This window comes from Hyperolius riggenbachi, chromosome 5 (genome assembly GCF_040937935.1).
Source record: "Hyperolius riggenbachi isolate aHypRig1 chromosome 5, aHypRig1.pri, whole genome shotgun sequence".
Lineage (NCBI taxonomy): Eukaryota > Metazoa > Chordata > Amphibia > Anura > Hyperoliidae > Hyperolius > Hyperolius riggenbachi.
In genome coordinates, this window is record NC_090650.1 from 173,435,175 (window position 1) to 173,460,757 (window position 25,583).

Genomic DNA, 25,583 nt, shown 5'->3' on the forward strand with positions numbered 1-25,583 from the left:
GCGAGATGACAACAGATGTCACTACTTGCCGCCACTACAATGTACCCATCACTACCTGCCGCCACTACAATGTACCCATCACTACCTGCCGCCACTACAATTTACCCGTCACTACCTGCGGGCAACTACAATCTACCTGTCACTACCTGTTGACCTATAGAATCTATCCATCACTACCTGCCGGTTACTACAATCTGCCTGTCACTACCTATTGGCCACTACAATTTTTATTAATACAATGTCCTTGTTATTTGTATTATTATCTGCTTGTTGTCGGTAATGTCAGCCTTTATTTGGTAAATTATAGGTCATTGGTAATATCTGCACATTGTTGATATTCTCTACTTGTCTTTGGTAATATCTACATTACTTCGTGTAGCTTTATTTAAAAAGGAAAGGGGGTGTGGTTTGGGGGTGTGGTCTGTGTTAAGGGGCAGGGTTTAGGGCGCTAGCACTTAAGTGCCTATAAGCTCCTGAGCTGTAAATCCGGCCCTGTGCACTAATATGGGGGGAGGGGAGGTTTCAACTTGAGAGCAGGAAAGAGTCTGCTGGCATTAATGATAAGAAGCAGCAAACAAGTCAGCAAGAAAGTATTCTGGTTCCAGCATTAATCACAGATTTTGGGAAGGCAAAAGATACAGAATTGCCTTACCCGACCCACACCGCAGCTCGCCACCCTTGACCCGACCCGCACCTGCAGCTCAAATCAATTCGGGTACCCGCACCCGACTCGCATTTCGTTTAACCCGCACCTGACCTGATGCAGGCCTGTAACCTATGATACAATGAACTAGTAGGAGTTGATCCCACAGAGCAGATGTCCCGTTGACATCAGTTCATCCTGCATTTATCCAGTACAGGCTTTAAAACTTGCAACCCATGACTGTTCTTAAATTAATGTTGATACATTAACCAAAACCAATACTAATTAGATTTTTTTTAATGTTTTCTGTAAAATGTTTATCATATGCCGAACTTTATTGTAGAATCACAAGAGGGGATCAGAGTACACTTAGTGTTTATATGTTTATCATATGCCGAACTTTATTGTAGAATCACAAGAGGGGATCAGAGTACACTTAAAAAATTTCTTGGCTGGATCAGTCCTTCTTGCTTGCACCTGAAAATAAAGAAAAAACATGCTGTAACAGTTATATTTTACATTCTTGATTCTACCGATAATCAAAGGCACTAATTAAATATAGACAATCTTATATACTCTGGACTTCTATGACAGTCTCAAAGGTTACTAACCTTCCCTTCCCAGACAGCATGGAATATGTAAATTATTAAAGCTCCATTTACCTCCATTTCACACAGGCGAGCATTGTAAATGTAAAATTAAGCAAGGAAGATTATACTTCCTGCATTTGAAAGGCCTACGAATGCAATGCAGAGAAGCGTCTAAACCCATAGGCAGTCCAGGTGGTGGCTTGGAGCGAAATGCTGGGGAAAGGTGCAGTAAATTACTGTCAGTCAGACTGTCTGTCAGAAAACATAGTTCCCTGTCAGGGAAGAACGTTTTAAGGGTCTGGAGAGAAAAAGCTTTCTGATTTCTTTACAATTGTTCTAATAGCTGCATCTACACAGCCATAGAAATGGCCCAAATGGTTCGAACGTGAACTTGTTCGCGCGAACAACGCGGGTTCACGTTTGCATCGAAACACGAACGTAATGTGAGTTCGACCCGCCCCCTATACTACATCATTGGGCTAAACTTTGACCCTCTACATCACAGTCAACAGACACATGGCAGACACATGGCAGCCAATCAGGCTGCACTCCCTCCTGGAGCCCCCCCTCCCTTATATAAGGCAGCAGCGTTGGCCATTTTCTCACTCTGTGTGCTGCTGTATTAGTGAGAGAAGGGAGATACATTGGAGAGATAGGGAAAGCAATACTGTACTTAGGAGGCCTGTTAGCTTGCTCCTTGCTGGTATTTGTTGATGAAAAGCACCCCAAAACTGCTAATTTGAGAGCTAATGATCTTGTGATGTGTTTTTTTTTGTGTGACCCACTGACACTGCATATACAGCCCAGTTTTCCCCAGGACTTGTGGCGTGTATCCCATGCCCAACTCCAGGTGTTAAACCCCTTGAAACATCTTTTCCATCACTTTTGTGGCCAGAATTAGTGTTTATAGTTTTGAAAGTGCGCCTGCCCATTGAATACTATTGCAGTTTGCGAAGTTCGCGTGAACGCGAACTTTTGCAGATGTTCGCGTTCGTAGTTCGCAAACCTAAAATCGGAAGTTTGAGCCATCTCTACTCAGCCACTGATAAAGCATCATCTAGAGTTTGGATTTATAGACTCTTCCTACGCAGAAGGTTTTGTTTATAGCTGTCCTCAGCACTTCTCCTCCCCCTTCAGAGGCTTTCAAACCACAGACCTGATTATAAAAAAAAAAAGTATATTTTCCTGTCCTAGGAGACTGACAACTAAGGTTGCTGAGAGAAAAGCTTTCTATCCTCTGCACAACTGTTCTAATGACTGCATCTGTTTAGCCACTGATAAGGAATCATACAAAGTTTTGAAGGCTGACAGACTACTCAGCGAGCTCATGGTGAACCAAAACTTCTAGGAGTATTTGTAGACACGTTTTGTATACAAAGATTTGTAGACAGTCCCTCTTCAGTGCACAGCAGGGTCTCCTGAAAAATGCAGTGTCCTACACCTAGCCTCTCCACCTCCTCTGCAAGTTGAGTCTGCAGAGCCAGTTCTGCTCCATCAACGGAGGACAGAGTGAGTGTAATATGACACTAAGGCTGGGAGCACACTCGCTTGTCAGTTTTCTGTATGCATTTTTCTGTATGCTTTTTCTGCATACCTTGGGCTTGATTCACAAAGCTGTGATAACTCTTATCACGGTCGCGCAAGCGTTTTGTGCGCGGTATAATGCGCGTAACCGTTTTAGTACGGCATCGTGGTTTGCGCACGAAAATTCGCGATTGTGCACAAAAAATGTTAAAGCTCACCCAAAACGCTAGCGTGACCGTGGTAAGAGTTATCACGCCTATGTGAATCAAGCCCCTTGTGTGTTTGTATGTGTGGAAACATGCATGTTTTATCACAGAAGCAAATGTAATTATACAGAAAATGTGTACAATGCTTTACCACTGTCAGTTTTTATCTGCATGGGGAAAACACATTCAAGTGTGCACTAGCCAACTGATTAACACTGATTCACAGTTTTCCTGGGCAGAAAACACAGAAACAGACAAGTGTGCTCTCAGCCTGAGGACAATACAACATAGTGAGATAAGGACCAAGGAGTAGCAGCTGGGAGAGACATGTGCCCCAGTGAGTCTCTGTTGGCTGCTTAGTGTGGCTTGCTGTGAGTGTAGCAGCAGGTCTGTGTTCTTATGAGAGCTCTGCCACTTGTGGAAGTCATCTTGTATAGCACTGACATCTTCTGAAGCCCTTTACAGATAACATAGTCATGTCACAGAAAGAGGAGCTTACTATCTAATGCCTACCATATCTATAGCCTAATATTTTTAATATAGGATTGTTTGGGGGATGTAGGAGAATATGAAGTGTCTGAATGAAATCCAGGGGAAGATAGAAACTCCATGCAGATTTTGCCATAGCTAATGTTCAAGCCACGGACTAATACATTATTATTATTATAATATAATAGTGCTATCCAGTATGCCTTTATTCCGCTCATATCTATCTGCTCATCCATGTCATCAGTTCTTACCCTCTACTACCCTTCCTCCCTCCATTCTACTTCAGATTTTGTATTCGCGAATAGCAAACGCGAACTTCCACAAAAGTTTGAGTTCGCACACACCAGGCGAACCGCTATAGACTTCAATGGGCAGGCGAATTTTAAAACATGTAACGTAAACTAAAGTGTTGCGCCAAGGATAACAGCAGCTAAATCTGAATAGGATGATCCCACTTCCTAAAATAAATAATCAATAATGAATCAGATAGCGCTAGTGAAATCTAATAGAACCTCCCTCTTTTCTGCTGGGGAGGTTCTATTAGATTTCACTAGCGCTATCTGATTCATTATTGAATTTTAAAACATACAGGGACTATTTCTGGCCACAAAAGTGATATAAAAGTTGTTTCAAGGGGTCCAACACCAGGAGGGGGGCATGCTGGTGTGGGATACATGCCAAAAGTCACTCGGAAAATTACGTATTTGATGCAGAGTAGGGTTATAATTAGAAATGTAGCGAACGGTTCGCCGGCGAACGGTTCCAAGCGATCTTTGGGGGTTCACCAGGCGAACTTTTGCGAAAGTTCGATTCGCCCCATAGACTTTAACCTCCCTGGCCGGTTAATTTTTTTTGCCAAATTGGCAAAAAAACTTTTTTTTTTTTTTGTTTCATGTAAAGCTACCAGAGTGGTAGCTACATGAAACACCACTAGAGGGCGCATGTGTCCCTCTAGTGCGATCGTCGCCGGCATCTATAGCAAACAGGGGAACGCGTATACAACGCGTTCCCCTGTTTGGCTTCTCCTGTCGCCATGGCGACGATCGGGATGACGTCATGGACGTCAGCCGACGTCCTGACGTCAGACACCTCCGATCCAGCCCATAGCGCTGCCCGGAACTCATTGGTCCGGGCAGCGCAGGGCTCTGGCGGGGGCCCTCTTTCGCCGCTGCGTGCGGCCGATCGCCGCAGAGTGGCGGCGATCAAGCTGTGCGCGCGGCTAGCAAAGTGCTGGCTGCGCGCACAGCAATTTACAGAATAAAAATCGCCCCACCAGGGGCTGAGATCTCCCCCTGTGCGGCATAGCCCGAGCTCAGCTCGGGCTTACCGCCAGGGAGGTTAATGGCCGCCGACTTTAACTGTTAATAGCAAAGTCCCCTTACATAGTAGAAACACCAAAATTGTTGGGAATGTTAAGTGGAATAGTGGGAACAAGAGGATTTTTTTTTTTTTTCAAAAAGACCTTATGCTTTTTGAGAAAATCAATTTTAAAGTTTCAAAGTAAAATGAGCCGATTCATAAAAAAAGAACCGATTAATTAAAAAGAACCGGATGATTCAAGAACTGTTAGTATAGCAGAGAATGCGTCCTGAGCAGGGCGTGAAGCTGCCGTCTCGCTGCTGTCTCTCCCCACCTGCCTGCACCTGTCACCCTCACCTAGCCTGGCACCTAGCGCACCCATGGGTGCCAGGCTAGGTGAGAGTGACAGGTGAGGAGGTGGGGAGAGACAGCAGGAGCCGGCAGCTATGCATCCAAAAGGAGGCATTCTCTGCTATGTGGGAGGCGTCGGAGATCTTCAATAAACTTAATTGAAGATTGCAACATAAGAGGATACAGTTCGTTGGATCGATTACCGTGGATATTGGCGTGGGAAAACTTTTTTAAAGGTACAGGTAAGTATTCATGTTTAATTTAGTATAATAAAATACTTTTCTCGGCCTAAGACTCAGTATTGAAAAAACTAAGATAGGGGGGGGAAGGAACGGACATGACGGAGTAGGGGGCGTGATCTTCCGCTTCCCCGATCTGGCCGCTAAGCGTAGTGTGGCGTGAGCGGAGGACCGAGGGAGGTAGACGGGGGAAATAGCCCTGCCCAGCCAAATCAGCCCGGTCCTGGTATCTGCAGCAGAGAGGCTCCCCGAGAAGAGTAACGCTGGGTGAGCAGGTCGGAGCTGTACAGACCGAACAAGCACGACGGAGTAGAGGGGCGTGTTTTTTTTCCACCTCTCAGATCTGGCCGCAAAGTGCAGCGTGGTACGAGTGGAGGACCGAGGGAGGTAGACGGGAGAAATAGCCCCGTTCAGCCAAAACCAGCCCGGTCTTGACACCCGCAGCAGAGGGGCCCCCCGAGAAGAGTAACCCCGGGTAACCAAGTCAGAGCTGCACAGGCCGAGCGGACAGGACGGAGTAAAGGGGTGTGGCTTCCCGCCTCACTGAACTGGCTGCCGAGGGCAGCGTGGCAGAGGTGAAGCAGAAGGGGAAAACAGCCTTGCCCAGCCAAACCAGCCCCTGTATCGGAGGCAGAGGGGTTTACCTGGAAGAGCAACATCCGGGGAGTGAATGGGGGATGTACAGCTTGAATAGCCAGGAGGCATGAGAAAAGGAGCCGGAGGACAAAACAGCACGGGGAATCACTGGATTCACTGAAATCACTGGTACACATACCTGCCCATGGAGCTAAGTATATAATCTGACGGCGCAGAGAGAGACCCGGTGGGATCCGAGGGCTGTTGGTGTGGGGTCCGCAGTTCACGGTGAGGAAGCTGTGGAGAGCCCGGAACGGGAGGAAAGAGATCTGGGGGCACGTGACAGCTGTGGGGGAGGAAGGAGCCGCCATAATGGTAAAAGATAAAGATAAAGAGAAGGAGAAGAAAGGGAAAAATCTGACCAAAGAACAAGAAGGAGCTGGTCAGCGTGCGGTGAACAGAATGTTTAATTCGACAAATAAAACCCCTATAAAAGAACCTGGGATGTTAGATAGCTCCATGGCAACATCAAATATTAGCTCCCCAGGTATGGAAGCACTGGAAGAAAATGCAACTCAGAGAGGCAACCTAGAGGAAATCTGGAAATGTTTAAAAAGCCTACCAACCAGGCAGGACCTGGAGGCCCAGGCAGAAAGAATTGTGACATCATTGAAGCTGGAAATAACAGAAGTAAAAGAGGAGTTGAATGCCCTATGGGAAAAAACGGGCAACATGGATGAGGTAATAACTAAACTACAAGCAGAGGTGGAGCAGTTAAAGAAGACAGGTGAGAAGCAAAAAAACTGTTATACAGCTTTAAAGTATGAAGTTGATGATATGCAGAACAGAGAAAGGAGAAATAATTTGAGAGTAAGGGGGGTCCCAGAGACTATTCAGAATGAAGAAATAGAAAACTGCCTACAATCTATATTTAATACACTACTGGGTCGTCCAGAGGAAGCCAGTATTAAATTTGATAGAGTACACAGGGCACTTAGGGTGAAGCCTAATGGGAATGAACCCCCAAGAGACATAATCTGTAAATTTCACAATTATCGAGATAAGGAGGCCATATCGGAGAAGGCAAGACAGAAGGGGAGTCTGGAGTGGCAGGGGGCTAATGTCAGTATTTTCCAGGATCTATCCTTTATGACTCTGATGCTACGTAAAGCAATGAAACCTTTGTTGCAGGTATTACAACAGAAGGGAATACAGTATAGGTGGGGATTCCCTTTTTCACTGACTATTCGCAAGAATCAACATACACTGGTCCTGAAGAGGCCAGAGGATCTCCCTTATATATGCAAGGAACTGGACATACCCCTGATTGAACTACCGGACTGGGATCTGGAGGGTCTGGGTAGGAATAAACTCAGCAATAAGTAAAAAGTTGGTGGGAGTGGGGATGGGGGCGGGGGACTGGAGGGGGGGGGAGAGAGGGGGATCTGGAATGGTGAAAAATTGTGGTGTTGTTTTTTTTTTTTTTTAATGTTTTATATGCGGGGGGGGGGGGGATGAGGGACAGGAGGGAAATATATGCACATGATATAATGGAGGTTTGCGAGAGGGGGGAGGAGGGGAAGGGGAAGGGATAAAACACAAAACCTTGGTTGGAGTGATGTATAAGATGTGTTTTCTTTTTGCACAGGAAAATAATGGGGAATAGGCACGTTGGACTGTTTTCAAAGAGAGAATTATATGTTGTTATGGGAGGGCTAGAGGGGAGTGGCGCGCAAACGCAGGTGAGTCCAGGGGAAAATTAAGAGGAAACAGAGAAATAGGAGAGTTGTGAAGTATAAGATGGGAGAGAGAATTAGAGGGGGGGGAGAGTGGGACGGAGGAGGGAGGGGGAAGGGGGGAGGGGGGGAGAGAAGAAGGGGAGAGAAGAGAGAAGGATTTAAGAATTAATGGATGAGCTGGAAAGGTGCGCCACTCCCATCTAGCCATTATGATCATATGAGTGAAAAGGGGCACATTGGGAGGAGGAGGAGCAAGAAAGAAAGAAGGGTAGGAAATGAGCACTATACTCATGTATATGAATGTATTGTGGTAATAGAAAGACACATAGAAGAAGGGTAAAGGGAAGGTTTCATATTTTTCAAGAATAAATTAATCAGAGAATTGAAGGGAATGGAATTTAAATAGGAAGGTGAAAAGAAGGAAAGAGTGTCACAATATGAAAAATAAGCACAGTAAAGTAGGGATAGGAACACATTGTAAAGAAGTGGATGTGTAACGGAGAGGGGATGGTGTGCAACGTGGGTGAGTTTGTAGATAATATGTAGGGGGTCAGATGAGGATATGAGCTGGGTGGGGGGGGGGGGTGGAGGGGGGGGGAGGAGTTAGGGGAATACAGGGGGGGATTAGACTGGGGGGGAGCAGACGAACCCGGGGAAGCACACTACCCCCTCTCTGTAAGGGTGCGGGGTGGGTGTAGTGGAGTTGGGGGGGGGGAGAGGGGATGGACTACTGGAATTGTTGGCTTTAGGGGGGAGGGTATGAAGATAAAGGGAGGAGATTTGTGAAATTACCCGCCCCCCGTGTCCCCCCCCTCTCTGGACGGCGCCGGGGCCCCTCCCTTGCCCCACCCCCTCCTTAGGGGATCTCCCCTGCCCCCCTCCCCCACCCCCCTTTCCTTTTTTTTTTTTTTTTTCTTCTTCTTCTTCCTCCTCTCCCCCACCCTTCTTCCTCCGGGACTGTCCCCTTCCATTACCCTCCTGCCTTTCCCTTCGGTTTCTCCTTTTTTTTTTTTTTTTTTTTTTTTTTCTTCCTACCTTGGGAGCCATTTTTTTTGGGTCCCCGGGATGGATAGGCGGGCCAGATGCGGGGGAGAGTGGGGGGCAAAACCCTGCTCCGGGAAATGTCGTTTTGTTACCCTAGAAGGTGATGCAACACACTAAGAGAACCGGGGGAAGGTTCTCAATGGATCTATTCCTTTTTAAAAAAGTGGGAGAAGATGATATAAGAACTGGGGGCCGGGGTGGGCCCAAATCTCCCAGGAGGAAAGGTTGCAAAGGGGGGAATGAATGGGGGTGTGAAAGGGGGAACGGGGATCAACGGGTCACTCCAATTGTAGCAAAGGGAAGAATAGAAAATGCTGGAACTTAGGATATGGTTACTGAACGTCAGGGGATTAAATATCCCGGAAAAGAGATCAGCAATTTTGAGATTATGTCATAGAGAAAAGGCTAATATAGTCTGTCTACAAGAGACTCATTTTAAGGGTCCTGTAATACCTCGGATATATGATAGATATTATAAGTCTGTGTATGTCAGCACCCCTCAGGAAGCCAAAATTAAAGGTACAGCAATCCTGATAGCAAAAGAAGTCCCGTTTGTACTTAAAGGAGAATATGCTGACCCACAGGGTAGGTTCAACATGATTAAGGGTGAAATAGGAGTCAAGATGGTTACAATTGGGTCATACTATGCACCGAATAAGGGCCAAGTAAAAACACTAGAGGGATTTTTGAGGAAATTAGAAGAATTTTCAGAGGGGAGTATAATAATAGGGACGGACCTCAATATGGCATTGGAGCCCAAGATGGACACGTCAAAGGGAAGAACTACAATAACAGATAGCATATTGAGAAAATGCAGGAATCTCCTGCACGGATCTCAATTAATAGATATATGGCGGGTGGGAAATCCCTCTAGCCGTGATTATACATATTACTCACAAATACACAGATGTTATACGAGGATAGATTATATTTTTGTATCCCATGACCTACTTTCATCCTCAAGATCCGCTAAAATTGGCTCAATTACGATGTCGGACCACGCACAGGTAACAGTGATGTTGGAATGGGGTGGGAAAGATAGAAAACCTATGATCTGGCGGCTAAATGATGCACTGTTAAAAAACAAAGAGGTGGTAAATAGGATCAGGGATGAGTTAAAGAATTATTTCTTGTGGAACTCCGGGGGCGAGGTGGCAGCACCGACAGTCTGGGAGGCCCACAAGTGTTATATAAGAGGGATACTGATTCAAGAGGGAGCTAGGAGGAAAAGAGAAAGAGAAAAGGAGATAGAGAAGACTCTAGATAGGATAAAGGGATTAGAACAGCAACATAAAGGAAGACAAGAGGAAGAAGTTATGAAAGAGGTAATAAAGGAGAGGGAAAAGTTAAAAGAATTACTGTTTTTTAAAGTTAAAAACATAGCCTTAAGGTGCAAGCGCACTTTTTACGAATATGGAAACAGATGCGGATCAATGTTAGCTAGAGCGCTTAAGAAGCAACAAAGAAGTAATTATATCTCTTGTATTAAGGATGAAGGAGCAAAGAAACATCATAAACTAGAAGAAATATCTCAAGTGTTTTGCGAATATTACACTAAATTATATAACATAAGGGGGGAAGCAGATAAAGAGAAAGAGGAGGAAAGGAAAAGGAAAATAGGGGAATACTTGGAACAAAGTGGTATGCCCAGGCTGTCGGAAGACGAAACCTCGTCCCTGGAGTTCCCAATTACAAGTGAGGAGGTGAAAAGAGCACTTGGGCAGTTACCTAAAGGCAAGGTGCCAGGACCGGATGGTCTGACTACAGATTACTATGGGATATTTGAAGAACAATTAATAGGTCCGTTGATAGAGATGTTTAATGTGAGCTCGGGGGAGAGATTTACGCCCCGTATGTTGGAGTCCCATATTTCGGTTTTGCACAAGGAGGGCAAAGACCCGTTACAATGCCAGAGCTACAGGCCTATTGCACTGTTAAACGTGGACATAAAAGTATATGCAAAAGTATTATACAACAGGCTATCGCCATGTGTGAAGGGACTGATCCATATAGATCAGGTGGGATTTATAGAAGGTCGGGAGGCTAGGGATAATACGATCAGGACACTGGACTTGATCCAGTGGGAGAGGGCGCACTCCAACCCTGTGGTGCTGTTGTCGACGGATGCCGAGAAGGCATTTGACAGGGTGGAGTGGGCCTTCATTGAGGGGGTCTTGAGGTATGTGGGGATACCGGAAGAGATGAAAAACATGATTATGGCTTTGTATGCCCAACCAAATGGGAGAGTTAGGGCTAATGGTGTCCTGTCTGGTCCCTTCAATATTATGAATGGGACCAGGCAGGGATGCCCTCTCTCGCCATTGATTTTTGCGCTCTCGTTGGAGCCCTTCTTGTGCAGGGTGAGGGGGGACTCCAACATACGGGGTATAGGGGTGGGGAAGGGTGTACATAAGGTGGCCGCATACGCGGACGACATGTTGTTTTATATTACAGAACCCCACATTACTTTGCCAAATCTGCTTAATGAATTCCAGGTTTATGGTTCCTTGTCAAACATGAAGATAAATATGGATTAAAGCCCATTTCCCAGGTGTTGGGAAATGGGCTTGGGAAGGAACAATTGCATCAATTAAAAGAAAATTTCCCATTTAAATGGCAAGAAAGGACCCTCAGGTATCTGGGGGTAAGGATAGCTTTCACGGTAGAGGAATTAGTGGAATATAATTATATGCCTATGTTGAGACAAATAAAACAGGACCTGAAGAGTTGGGACCATCCACAATTTTCATGGTTCGGAAGAAATGCTATTATAAAGATGAATGTATTGCCCCGGTTGCTGTATATATTCCAGACCCTTCCGATCCCGACCCCCTCCTCGTTTTTTGGGACACTTAGAAGTATAGTGGGGAAATTTTTGGGAAGGGGGCAAAAAATGAGAGTAAATTATAAAATACAAACAGCGGAGAGGGTTAAGGGAGGACTTTCAGTGCCTAACTTTAAGAAATACCACGAGGCCGCAACCCTGGTGAGAGTAGTGGATTGGCATAAACATGCAGAGGATAAAGAATGGGTGAAGCTGGAAGAAGAGATGGTGGGTGGATCAATTAAGAATATACCATGGTCGGCGAAAAAAAAAGGGGGAAATAGAAATGGGTAAGGGTATGTTGTTGGTAAGACACACACTGAGGGTTTTTTTTAGGAATAGAGGGAGGAAAACGGTCTCCCCGTGGCCTACACCCATGATTCCGGTCCTGGGAAATAAGAACTTTCCATTGGGGGCACAATTATGGAAACATTGGGGAATGGAAAAAGAGGAGGAATTGAGAGCTCGAGATTTGGTAAAGGAGGGGGAGTGGATAGGACTACAGGAAATAAGAGAGCAGAAGAAAAATGAGAAAATAGATGAATGGGGCTATCTTCAATGCAAATTTTTTTTGACGTGTTGTGGCAAGAAGAGCACCTTGAGTAGAGTATTAACACCGTTTGAAGAACTTTGTGGGAGGAATGATAGGAGTAGGGGGGGAATTCTCTCTAGAATATATGCCTTGCTAAACGATTCGGAAGATCCAACAGCTGTAATAAGATCAAAGTGGGAGAAAGACCTGGGGAGACAATTTACGGACAGGCAGTGGCAGAGGGTGTTAGAGTTATCTAGTAAATCTTCAATTTCTACGAACGGACAGGAGGCAGGGTATAAAATATTTGTAAGGTGGCATTACACCCCAGTAAGGTTGAACAGGATGTTCCCAGGGACATCAGCAATGTGTTGGAGATGTGGGGAAGAGAGAGGGGATTTTATGCACATTTTTTGGGGGTGTAAGTTGATAGAACCATACTGGGTCCAGGTAAGAAATCTAATAGAGCGTATTGAGGGGACCAGGCCGCCGGGAGACCCCGCCTTCTATTTGCTACATTGCAATGATTGGCCCCGGAAAAAATATGATAAATCTTTAATGAGGTTTTTGGTAAATGCTGCTCGGATTTTGGTAGCAAGGCACTGGAAGTCTATCCTGCCCCCCTCTATAGAAGAATGGATGAGAGAACTGGAACGAGTGGGTAAAATGGAGGAATTGACTGACTATATTCAAGAAAGGGGGGAGGTATATGAAGAAAGATGGAGAAAATGGAACGAATTTAAACATACACAGACTTATAAATTATTAGAAATAGAAAACTGAGAGATAGGAGTACCCCGCAGACGTTCAGTGACTAAAAGTAGGAAGAATGGGAGGAGGAAAAAATTGTGGGGGGTGACCCGGGGGGGGGGGGGGGGGGGTGGGGCGGAAAGGGAAGGTGGAATGAAAAAGAGATATGAGAGATGGATGGATGGGGTTAATTTGGGGCAGAGTAATATTAACATCAATAAAACAAAGGGGAATTTAGGGGAAGGGGATATGGAAAGGGGAAAGGTAAACAGCTTATTGAAGGGATATACTTTAAAAATAGTCTGTGGTATATGTTAGATACCCCGGTCCCTAATGTTCGGAACCCAGTGACCAGTGCGAGTTTTATACATGAAACGATTTATGGATGTAAGTTTTGTATATGGAAAATGTAATTTTTGAAAATGGAAAAATAAAGATAATCAAAAAAAAAAAAAATAAAAAAAATAAAATACTTTTCTCGTGGTTGTGTTTTTATTTCATTTAACCCTTTGTGGAAATGGGTAAAGGGTACTTTGTACCCCTATACTCATTTCTCCTGGGAGGGGGGTGGGCATCTGGGGTCCCCTTCTTAAAGGGGACTCCCAGATGCCACCATGAACCCCCCCCAGGGAGTCATCTCCCCCACCTCCTCCTGGGGCACCGGAGGTGGGGAAGAGCCCCTTGTCCATGGATTGGACAAGGGCTCCGGCGGGGGGGGGGGGGGGGATGGGGAAGGCTTGACTGCCTCTCCCCCCCCGGAGCCCCCCATACCATGGACCATGCGGGCTGGTATAGCTCAGGGTGCGAAGCCCCAGTTGGCCGGGGCTCCGCATTCTGGCTATCCCAGCCTGCATGGGGTACAAGGGGTTACAGAGGCTCGGGAGGGGGGACCCCACGTCATTTTTTTTCATTTATTTCCCACACTCAGCACATAAAAATAATAAAACAAAAAAAAAATATATATATATATACACACACATATATATACACACACACACATATATATATATATATATATATATATATATATATATATATATATATATATATATATATATATACACATATGTATATTTTTTTTTTAAAGGACTTATGAGGCCACAAGTATGAAAAAAGTTAAATACCATTTCATAATCCAGATCCATGGAGGACGCCATCTGCGGCCCCGTTCATTCCGCCATGGCACCCGCAGTAATACCAGCCCCGGTCTGAATAGAAGACATATAGTTAGACTTGGATTCCAAAGATGGGGTCCCTACATCTCTGAAAACCAGAGTTACAGGGGTATAAAAGTAGTAAAATCCCCCATAGGCTTTCATTGGTTCCCTATTTCACTTTCCAAAATCTCACACCTTTTCAAAGGGCAATTGCTCAGAAGTGGCAAATTTTCTAGCATTGTAGGAACTGTTAAGGGAATCATAACTGGTGAGTTTCGGGCCCCTAGGCCGAAGAGGTCATAGCCTAGGGTCACAAAAACCTGTTTATTTGGGCAATTTAAATGGTAGTGATGCTGACGTACATAAATCGCAGCCATGGCCGTTAGCAACGTCTGAATTTTACGAAATGTCTCATGCAGGTAGAAGACATATAGTTAGACTTGGATTCCAAAGATGGGGTCCCTACATCTCTGCAAACCAGAGTTACAGGGGTCCAAAATTGGTAAAATCCCCCATAGGCTTTCATTGGGCCTCCTACTTACCGTTCCAAAATCTCACATCTTTTCAAAGGGCAATGGCTCAGCAGTGGCAAAACTCACCAGTCATGATCCCCCTAAGAGTCCCTACAATGCTAGAAAATTTGGTACTGCTGAGCCATTGCCCTTTGAAAAGATGTGAGATTTTGGAAAGTGAAATAGGGAGCCAATGAAAGCCTATGGGGGATTTTACTACTTTTGCACCCCTGTAACTCTGGTTTGCAGAGATGTAGGGACCCCATCTTTGGAATCCAAGTCTAACAATATGTCTTCTACCTGCATGAGACATTTCGTGAAATTCAGACGTTGCTAACGGCCATGGCTGCGATTTATGTACGTCAGCATCACTACCATTGAAATTGCCCAAATAAACAGGTTTTTGTGACCCTAGGCTATGACCTCTTCGGCCTAGGGGCCCGAAACTCACCAGTCATGTTCCCCCTAAGGGTCCCTACAATGCTAGAAAATTTGCCACTGCTGAGCAATTGCCCTTTGAAAAGATGTGAGATTTTGGAACTGTAAATAGGAGGCCCAATGAAAGCCTATGGGGGATTTTACCAATTTTAGACCCCTGTAACTCTGGTTTGCAGAGATGTATGGAACCCATCTTTGGAGCCCAAGTCTAACAATATGTCTTCTACCTGCATGAGACATTTCGTGAGATTCAGACGTTGCTAACGGCCATGGCTGCGATTTATGTACGTCAGAATTGCCACCATTGAAATTGCCCAAATAAACAGGTTTTTGTGACCCTAGGCTATGACCTCTTCGGCCTAGGGGCCCGAAACTCACCAGTCATGTTCCCCCTAAGGGTTCCTACAATGCTAGAAAATTTGCCACTGCTGAGCAATTGCCCTTTGAAAAGATGTGAGATTTTGGAAAGTGAAATAGGGAGCCAATGAAAGCCTATGGGGGATTTTACCAATTTTGGACCCCTGTAACTCTGGTTTGCAGAGATGTATGGAACCCATCTTTGGAGCCCAAGTTTAACAATACGTCTTCTACCTGCATGAGACATTTCGTGAGATTCAGACGTTGCTAACGGCCATGGCTGCGATTTATGTACCTCAGAATTGCCACCATTGAAATTGCCCAAATAAACAGGTTTTTGTGACCCTAGGCTATGACCTCTTCGGCCTAGGGGCCCGAAACTCACCAGTCATGTTCCCCCTAAGGGTCCCTACAATGCTAGAAAATGTGCCACTGCTGAGCAATTGCCCTTTGAAAAGATGTGAGATTTTGGAACTGTAAATAGGAGGCCCAATGAAAGCCTATGGGGGATTTTACCAATTTTAGACCCCTGTAACTCTGGTTTGCAGAGATGTATCCAACCTCGTGCGCAGCCTTGGCGTACTAATAGATGGGGATTTAAGTTTCAGAAACCAAATTTCATCTGTAGTTAAATCTTCCTACTTTCATCTGAAGAACATTGCAAAGATTAAACATCTGATTCCCCCAGAGGATCTTCCAACCCTAGTTCACGCCTTCATCACATCACGGCTGGATTACTGCAATGCCCTTTATGCTGGCCTCCCCAAAAAGGACCTGCATCGCCTGCAATTAGTGCAGAATGCTGCTGCCAGATTGCTAACAAACCAGCCTTGCCAATGTGACAACATTACACCGATCCTTAGCTCACTGTACTGGCTACCAGTAGAATGGAGAATACTCTTCAAGATTGGACTGCTGACATTCAAATCCCTGCACAACCTGGGCCCTGGATACATGAAGGACTTGCTGAAGCTGCACCACACCTCTCACAACCTCAGATCAGCTAGTTCTATAAACTTGGTCACTCCCAGAGTGCACCTCAAAAAATCTGGGTATAGAGCCTTCTGTCATGCTGCCCCTACTCTTTGGAACTCCCTGCCAGACCCAGTAAAGACAGCACCATCCCTGGAGCTATTCAAATCCAGACTGAAAAGCCACCTGTTTAGCCTGGCATTTCCGGACTTATAAAATTCTTCCTCTGTACCACAATGGTCTGAGCCATGCTTATGCGCTTTGAGTCCTATGGAAGAAAAGCGCTCTACAAATGTTATTTGTTGTTGTTGTTGTATGGAACCCATATTTGGAGCTTAAGTCTAACAATATGTCTTCTACCTGCATGAGACATTTCGTGAGATTCAGACGTTGCTAACGGCCATGGCTGCGATTTATGTACCTCAGAATTGCCACCATTGAAATTGCCCAAATAAACAGGTTTTTGTGACCCTAGGCTATGACCTCTTCGGCCTAGGGGCCCGAAACTCACCAGTTATGATCCCCCTAACAGTTCCTACAATGCTAGAAAATTTGCCACTGCTGAGCAATTGCCCTTTGAAAAGATGTGAGATTTTGGAAAGTGAAATAGGGAGCCAATAAAAGCCTATGGGGGATTTTACCAATTTTGCACCCCTGTAACTCTGGTTTGCAGAGATGTAGGGAACCCATCTTTGGAGCCCAAGTCTAACAATATGTCTTCTACCTGCATGAGACATTTTGTGAGATCCAGACGTTGCTAACGGACATGGCTGCGATTTATGTACGCCAGACTCGCCACCATTGAAATTGCCCAAATAAACAGGTTTTTGTGACTCTAGGCTATGACCTCTTCGGCCTAGGGGCCCGAAACTCACCAGTCATGTTCCCCACAAGGGTCCCTGCAATGCTAGAAAATTTGCCACTGCTGAGCAATTGCCCTTTGAAAAGATGTGAGATTTTGGAACTGTAAATAGGAGGCCCAATGAAAGCCTATGGGGGATTTTACCAATTTTGGACCCCTGTAACTCTGGTTTGCAGAGATGTAGGGAACCTATCTTTGGAATCCAAGTCCAACAATATGTCTTCTACCTGCATGAGACATTTCGTGAGATTCAGACGTTGCTAACGGCCATGGCTGCGATTTATGTACGCCAGGATCTCCTCCATTGAAATTGCCCAAATAAACAGGTTTTTGTGACCCTAGGCTATGACCTCTTTGGCCTAGGGGCCCGAAACTCACCAGTCATGATCCCCCTAAGAGTCCCTACAATGCTAAAAAATTTGGTACTGCTGAGCCATTGCCCTTTGAAAAGATGTGAGATTTTGGAAAGTGAAATAGGGAGCCAATGAAAGCCTATGGGGGATTTTACTACTTTTGCACCCCTGTAACTCTGGTTTGCAGAGATGTAGGGACCCCATCTTTGGAATCCAAGTCTAACAATATGTCTTCTACCTGCATGAGACATTTCGTGAAATTCAGACGTTGCTAACGGCCATGGCTGCGATTTATGTATGCCAGGATCTCCTCCATTGAAATTGCCCAAATAAACAGGTTTTTGTGACCCTAGGCTATGACCTCTTTGGCCTAGGGGCCCGGTAACTCACCAGTTATGATCCCCCTAACAGTTCCTACAATGCTAGAAAATGTCCCCCTGCTGAGCAATTGCCCTTTGAAAAGGTGTGAGATTTTGGAAAGTGAAATAGGGAGCCAATGAAAGCCTAAGGGGGATTTTACTACTTTTGCACCCCTGTAACTCTGGTTTGCAGAGATGTAGGGACCCCATCTTTGGAATCCAAGTCTAACAATATGTCTTCTACCTGCATGAGACATTTCGTGAAATTCAGACGTTGATAACAGCCATGGCTGCGATTTATGTACGTCAGACTCGCCACCATTGAAATTGACCAAATAAACAGGTTTTTGTGACTCTAGGCTATGACCTCTTCGGCCTAGGGGCCCGAAACTCACCAGTCATGTTCCCCCTAAGGGTCCCTACAATGCTAGAAAATTTGCCACTGCTGAGCAATTGCCCTTTGAAAAGATGTGAGATTTTGGAAAGTGAAATAGGGAGCCAATGAAAGCCTATGGGGGATTTTACTACTTTTGCACCCCTGTAACTCTGGTTTGCAGAGATGTATGGACCCCATCTTTGGAGTCCAAGTCTAACAATATGTCTTCTACCTGCATGAGACATTTCGTGAGATTCAGACGTTGCTAATGGCCATGGCTGCGATTTATGTACGTCAGACTCGCCACCATTGAAATTGCCCAAATAAACAGGTTTTTGTGACCCTAGGCTATGACCTCTTCGGTCTAGGGGCCCAAAACTCACCAGTTATGATCCCCCTAACAGTTCCTACAATGCTAGAAAATTTGCCACTGCTGATCAATTGCCCTTTGAAAAGATGTGAGATTTTGGAAAGTGAAATAGGGAGCCTAATGGAAGCCTTAGCAGAATTCAGCACTTTTGCACCCCTATAATTCTGGTTGGTTATCATCACCCGCCGACTTTAGCAGTTAATAGCAAAGGCCCCTTACATCCTAGCAACACCAAATTTGCAGGATATGTTAAAAAGATAGCAGGAAACAATATTTAAAGGACTTCCGAGGCCACACATGTGAAAAAAAGTTAAATACCTTTTCATAATCCAGATCCATGGAGGACGCCATCCGCGCCCTCCCGTTCATTCCCCCATGGCTCCCGCAGTAATACGGGCCCCGGTCGGGTCCCGACTCCCGACCCCTCCGAACAGGTCGGGTTCTCATTCCCTCCTCAATATGCCTGCCACAGATTGCCGCGCAGTCTGCACAGACGCGATTGCACCTGCGCAGCTCTAGGGCCTCCTCCTGCCGCGTCATCAATATGCGTGCATACATCGGATGCATCGGGAGGAGGACCTAGAGCTGCGCAGCCGGCAATCGCATCTATGCGGACTGCGCAGCCGCGGCAATCTGTGGCGACCATATTGAGGGGGGAAGGAGAACCCGACCCGTTTGGAGGGGTTGGGACCCGACCGGGGCCGGTATTACTGCGGGTGCCATGGCGGAATGAACGGGGGGGGGGAAGGTGTCCTCCATGGATCTGGATTATGAAATGGTATTTAACTTTTTTCATACTTGTGGCCTCGTAAGTCCTTTAAAATTATATATATATATGTGTATATCTATCTATATATATATATATATATATATATTTTTTTTTTTTTTATTATTATTTTTATGTGCTGAGTGTGGGAAATAAATGAAAAAAAAAAATGACGTGGGGTCCCCCCTCCCAAGCCTCTGTAACCCCTTGTCCCCCATGCAGGCTGGGATAGCCAGAATGCGGAGCCCCGGCCGACTGGGGCTTCGCACCCTGAGCTATACCTGCCCGCATGGTCCATGGTATGGGAGGCTCCGGGGGGGGGGAGAGGCAGCCAAGCCTTCCCCTCCCCCCCCCCCCGGAGCCCTTGTCCAATCCATGGACAAGGGGCTCTTCCCCACCTCCGGTGCCCCAGGAGGAGGTGGGGGCGACGACTCCCTGGGGGGGGGTTTCATGGTGGCATCTGGGAGTCCCCTTTAAGAAGGGGACCCCAGATGCCCACCCCCTCCCAGGAGAAATGAGTATAGAGGTACAAAGTACCCCTTACACATTTCCACAAAGGGTTAAATGAAATAAAAACACAACCACGAAAAAAGTCCTTTAATTTTCTTAATTAACCATAAATACTTACCTGTACCTTTAAAAAAAATTTCCCACGCCAATATCCACGGTAATTGATCCAACGAACTGTATCCTCTTATGTTGCAATCTTAGTTGATTGAAGATCTCCGAAGCCCCCCACCCACGTAGCAGAGAATGCGTCCTTTGGGACGCATAGCTGCTAGCTCCCGCTGTCTCTCCCCACCTGCCTGCCTGCACCTGTCAACCCCCACCTAGGCTGGCACCCAGTGCACCCATGGGTGCGCTGGGTGCCAGCCTAGGTGGCGGTTGACAGGTGCAGGCAGGTGGGGAAAGACAGCGGGAGCCAGCAGCTTCACGTCCTTCCGAGGACGCATTCTCTGCTATACTAACGGCTCTCTGCTATACTAACTATGAATGAGCCGGATCTTTTTAATGAATCGGTTCTTTTTTATGAATCGACTCTTTTTTTTTTACTTTAAAATCGATTTTCTCAAAAACTATAAGGTCTTTTTGAAAAATGTTTTTTTCCTCTTGTTCCCACTGTTCTTCTTAACATTCCCAGTAATTTTGGTGTTGCTAGCTTTTAAAGGGGCTTTGCAATTACTATTAAAGTCGGCGGGGTATATTTTCCCACGGTCAGAAGGAGAATTTACATTGAAACTTTAAAATTGATTTTCTCAAAAACTATAAGGTCTTTTTGAAAAAAAATGTTTTCCTCTTATTCCCACTGTTCTTCTTAACATTTTCTGCAAGTTTGGGGTTTTTAGCTTTTAAAGCGGCTTTGCTATTAACTGCTAAAGTCGGCGGGCGCTTTTAATTTTCCCACGGTCAGAAGGAGTTACTTTAAAATTTCTCAAAAACTATAAGGTATTTTTGAATTTTTTTTCCCCCTCTTGTAGTCACTGAAAGATCTCAGGTGTTAGACACCTTGAAACATCTTTTCCATCACTTTTCTGGCCAGCATAAATGTTTCTAGTTTTCAAAGTTCGCCTCCCCATTGAAGTCTATTGCGGTTCGCGAACTTTTCCGCGGACCGAACCTTCCGCGGAAGTTCGTGAACCCGGTTCGCGAACCGAAAATCGGTGGTTCGCGACATCTCTAGTTATAATCCCTAAAGGGCAGAATTTTTTTTTTGATTAATTGAAAATTGAAGTTATTTATAAAATTCTACAAAGTTTTTCTTGATGTTATACTTTTATAACTAAACAAGTAGAAGTACTGGGCAGCACGGTGGCGTAGTGGTTATCTCTCTCGCCTTGCAGCGCTGGGTCCCTGGTTCGAATCCCAGCCAGGGCACTATCTGCAAAGAGTTTGTATGTTCTCTCCGTGTCTGCGTGGGTTTCCTCCGGGCACTCTGGTTTCCTCCCACACTCCAAAAACATACGGATAAGTTAATTGGCTCCCCCTAAAATTGGCCCTAGACTACAGTACTTACACTACATAATATAGACATATGGCAATGGTAGGGATTAGATTGTGAGCTCCTTTGAGGGACAGTTAGTGACCAGATCTATATATATATATACACTGTACAGCGCTGCGTAATATGTCGGCGCTATATAAATACTGAATAATAATAATAATAAAATACTCATCGACAACAAGTTAAATAATCGTACTCAATGCCAAGCCGCTGCAGCTAAAGCTAACAAAATTTTGGGATGCATTAAAAGGGAAATAAAAACTCGAGATGCTAGCATAATATTGCCGCAGGTTAACTCTCTAGTAAGGCCACATCTGGAATATGGAATTCAGTTCTGGGCACCACATTACAAAAAAGATATCGCAGTTTTAGAGCAGGTGCAGAGATGAGCAACAAAATTGATATGTGGGATGGAAGGTCTCACTTACCAAGAAAGGTTAGATAAACTGGGTTTATTTAGTCTAGAGAAAAGACGCCTTAGAGGGGATCTAATTAACATGTATAAATACAACAGAGGGCAATATAATAGCTTGGCGGATGAGGTTTTTGTCCCTAGGCCTTCTCAAAGGACTAGAGGACATGATCTGCGCATGGAGGAAAAATGTTTTATACACTGTGCAATAGTACCTGCCGGCCACAGAGTTATTTCAATTGTTGTGGATAGTCCAGTGCGGTAAGAGGTCCATCAAACCCCTCGTAAAAGTTCCAATCAATCGTACAATCCACATAGGACTCGACCCTCCATAGATGATTCAACTGGTATTTATTGCATTCATTAGCGGTGATATAGCACACTGAAAGCACAACGTTTCGGGCAGAGGCCCTTTCTCAAGTGTTGAGCACGATTGATTGGAAAAATGTTTTAGCCATTTATTTAGGAAAGGGTTCTTTACAGTAAGAGTGATTAAGATGTGGAATGCATTGCCACAGGAAGTCGTTATGGCAAACTCTATACCTGCATTTAAAGGGGGCTTAAATGCTTTCCTTGTGTTTAAAGACATCCATCGCTTCAATTACTAGGTAATGCTTAATGATGTTGATCCAGGGATTTTATCTGATTGCCATCTGGAGTCAGAAAGGATTTTTTTCCCCTTTTGGGGCTAATTGGACCATGCCTTGTAAGGGTTTTTTCGCCTTCCTCTGAATCACCGGGGATATGTGAGGGAGCAGGCTGGTGTTGTACTTTGTTCTCTGGTTGAACTCGATGGACGTATGTCTTTTTTCAACCAAAATAACTATGTAACTATGTAACTGTTGTCATTCCAGAGCTGATACCTGCCGACGAGCGCTGACCTGTACGGTGCCATAAAGAACTTGTGCTAAGTACAAACACCTGTGCCTTCTCAAGTTGTGAATGTAAAAGCAATCTCTAATCCAACAAAATTGAGAAGCATCCCACAGAAAATTTTGCTGCAGATACATTGCAAGCTTGAAGGAGAGCTGTGGGGAGTGGACATTGCCCTAAAAATGTGATGGTGATCGGAATGGATCTACCATGATGCCGGCCGGAGTTCCCGTTCAGTGACAGGCTTTGTGGTGGCCAGCATAAAATCGCGATGCAATGTTTTCGCGATTCTTTGCGCGAGAGTTCATTTTAAAAACGGTGCTAACCTATTTAGCACCCTAATTTACATGCCCAAAGTCTTTAGGCGTGCTAACTAGGTTAGCACCGCTTTGTGAATGAAGCCCCATGAGGTAAATCATGCGATGCCAGAGAAGATTGTGGTGTACTGAGATGGAGTGTCAGATGAAGAGCTCAGCACAGCACAGCACAGAATTATGAGATCCCACAGTTACAGACCTGCTTTGGTACTTTTGAAAATGATTCCCCTCGCACAATTGTCTTCGTAGTGCAGAAAAGGATCTGCACCAATCTGTATTGCTCCACGTCCGGAGCATTTGTCACCCCTGCTCCCGGTACCATCGTGGACCACACTGTCACCATCACCAACCGCGACTGGCTTGATTTCTTCCTGCTCTCCCACCATGGCAGGCAAGGATGTGCCATTCCCATTCACTATATATGTAATGATGAACACTGCAAATCTCAGCCCTGACCATCTACAAAGGAACTGGCCTGGTACCATCTGAGTGCCAGCACCCTGCAAATATGCTCATAAGTTGGCTTTCCTGTCCGGGCAGTTCCTTCACCATGAGCCTTCCATTCAGCTTTGAGAAAAGCTCATCTTTCTTTTAAGTGTTGGGAACAACCGTCATCGTTTTTTGCCCATTGCCCACACAATTACCTTGCTGTAACGGTTGGGTGTCGTAGCTCAGATGTCTGATTATGTGGTGATCTGCAGAATCACCAATAATGCAGACGCTATACCCGATTATGTGTGATCTGCAGAATCACCAATAATACCAGTATAGCAGACAAAGAGCAGAGTGTGTAGTGATTTGGTGCAACCGTAACTTTAATAGCAATGAGACCTCACCAGAGGGGCTGGTGAGTTAATAACAGTACACTAATCGTGCACTAGCGTACAAGCTCCAGCAAGCTGGAGAACAAAACTGAAGAGGCTGAATTTCCCGAGGAGCGGGTGATTCAGGAAGTACTGCAGGCTAAGGGATACAGTAAACTACAATGACAGATTACCTGAGGAGCAGGCAATTAAAGCTGTACTGCAGCCTAGCAGAACTGTTTCACCAGAGGAGCTGGTGTAGCTAACACCTCACCAGTGGCGAGGGCCCACTGATGAGTAGAATGGTCAGGAAGGCAAGGTTCGGCAACAGAGAGGTAAGTATCAGAACGAGATCGTGAGACAAGAGAGTAATCGGTAATCAGGCAGAGGTTCAGCAACAGGAAGGTACGTATTGGTACAGAATCGTGAGACAAGAGAGTAATCGGTAATCAAGCAGAGGTTCAGCAACAGGTAGGTACGTATTGGTACAGACTCGTGAGACAAGAGAGTAATCAATAATCAGGCAGAGGTTCAGCAACAGGTAGGCAGATAGGTGAAAGTACAGGATCAGAAAGCAGGATCAGAGTCAGAGTAATCGCTAAGAGTCTTACACAGGAGATCAATACAGTAGCAATAACCTAGTCTGGGTGTGAAATCCTTAGCATCAACACCAGGGAACTAGTCTAAACAAATAACAATCACAAGGTTGCAATATCCTAGTCTTGGTGTGAAATCCTTAGCATCAACACCAGGGAACTAGCCTAAGGTCGGAGCGCTAACACACAAGTAATCACGACAACAGACCAAGCCCGAATGAAGCCCGGAGGCTTAAGAAGCAGAGGAGACCCCACTGGCACGCCCCCTTGCCATCCGCCAATCCTGGGCGCTGTGGGACTCCAGCAGGTCAGCTGACGCCTCTCCTCCCAGAATAAAGGTCCTGTCTATGCGCGCGCCCGCGCAAGACAGTGACCCTGTGGGCATGAGAAAGCCCCGTCCTCGGCATCCTACACGCCGAGAAGACGGGCAGGGGCAAAGAGACGGCCTCCGCCGGATGAGCAAGCGGCGAGATGGAGGCAGCTGCAGCATCGCTCGCCGCAGCTGCCATTACCTTCCTCACAGTACCCCGTCCCCCCCCCCCAGGCGTGGACTCCAGCACCCTGCAAATATGCTCATAAGTTGGCTTTCCTGTCCGGGCAGTTCCTTCACCGTGAGCCTTCCATTCAGCTTTGAGAAAAGCTCATCTTTCTTTAAGTGTTGGGAACAACCGTCATCGTTTTTTGCCCATTGCCCACACAATTACCTTGCTGTAACGGTTGGGTGTCGTAGCTCAGATGTCTGATTATGTGGTGATCTGCAGAATCACCAATAATGCAGACGCTATACCCGATTATGTGTGATCTGCAGAATCACCAATAATACCAGTATAGCAGACAAAGAGCAGAGTGTGTAGTGATTTGGTGCAACCGTAACTTTAATAGCAATGAGACCTCACCAGAGGGGCTGGTGAGGTAATAACAGTACACTAATCGTGCACTAGCGTACAAGCTCCAGCAAGCTGGAGAACAAAACTGAAGAGGCTGAATTTCCCGAGGAGCGGGTAATTCAGGAAGTACTGCAGGCTAAGGGATACAGTAAACTACAATGGCAGATTACCTGAGGAGCAGGCAATTAAAGCTGTACTGCGGCCTAGCAGAACTGTTTCACCAGAGGAGCTGGTGTAGCTAACACCTCACCAGTGGCGAGGGCCCACTGATGAGTAGAATGGTCAGGCAGGCAAGGTTCGGCAACAGAGAGGTAAGTATCAGAACGAGATCGTGAGACAAGAGAGTAATCGGTAATCAGGCAGAG

At 45.6% G+C, this 25,583-nt stretch overlaps 1 protein-coding gene across 5 annotated transcripts in view; it reads right to left on the reverse strand.

The window, feature by feature from the left end:
- Nucleotides 1-922: 922 nt before the first annotated feature.
- Nucleotides 923-25,583, reverse strand: part of ROPN1L (rhophilin associated tail protein 1 like) — a 424,846-nt gene continuing 400,185 nt past the window's right edge. For all 5 annotated transcript variants that reach the window (XM_068234529.1, XM_068234526.1, XM_068234527.1 and 2 more), the window contains one exon: nucleotides 923-1,120. In XM_068234529.1, coding sequence (XP_068090630.1) covers nucleotides 1,069-1,120 — 52 coding nt within the window. In that variant the 3' untranslated portion in view covers nucleotides 923-1,068. The remainder of the gene's footprint in view (nucleotides 1,121-25,583) is intronic.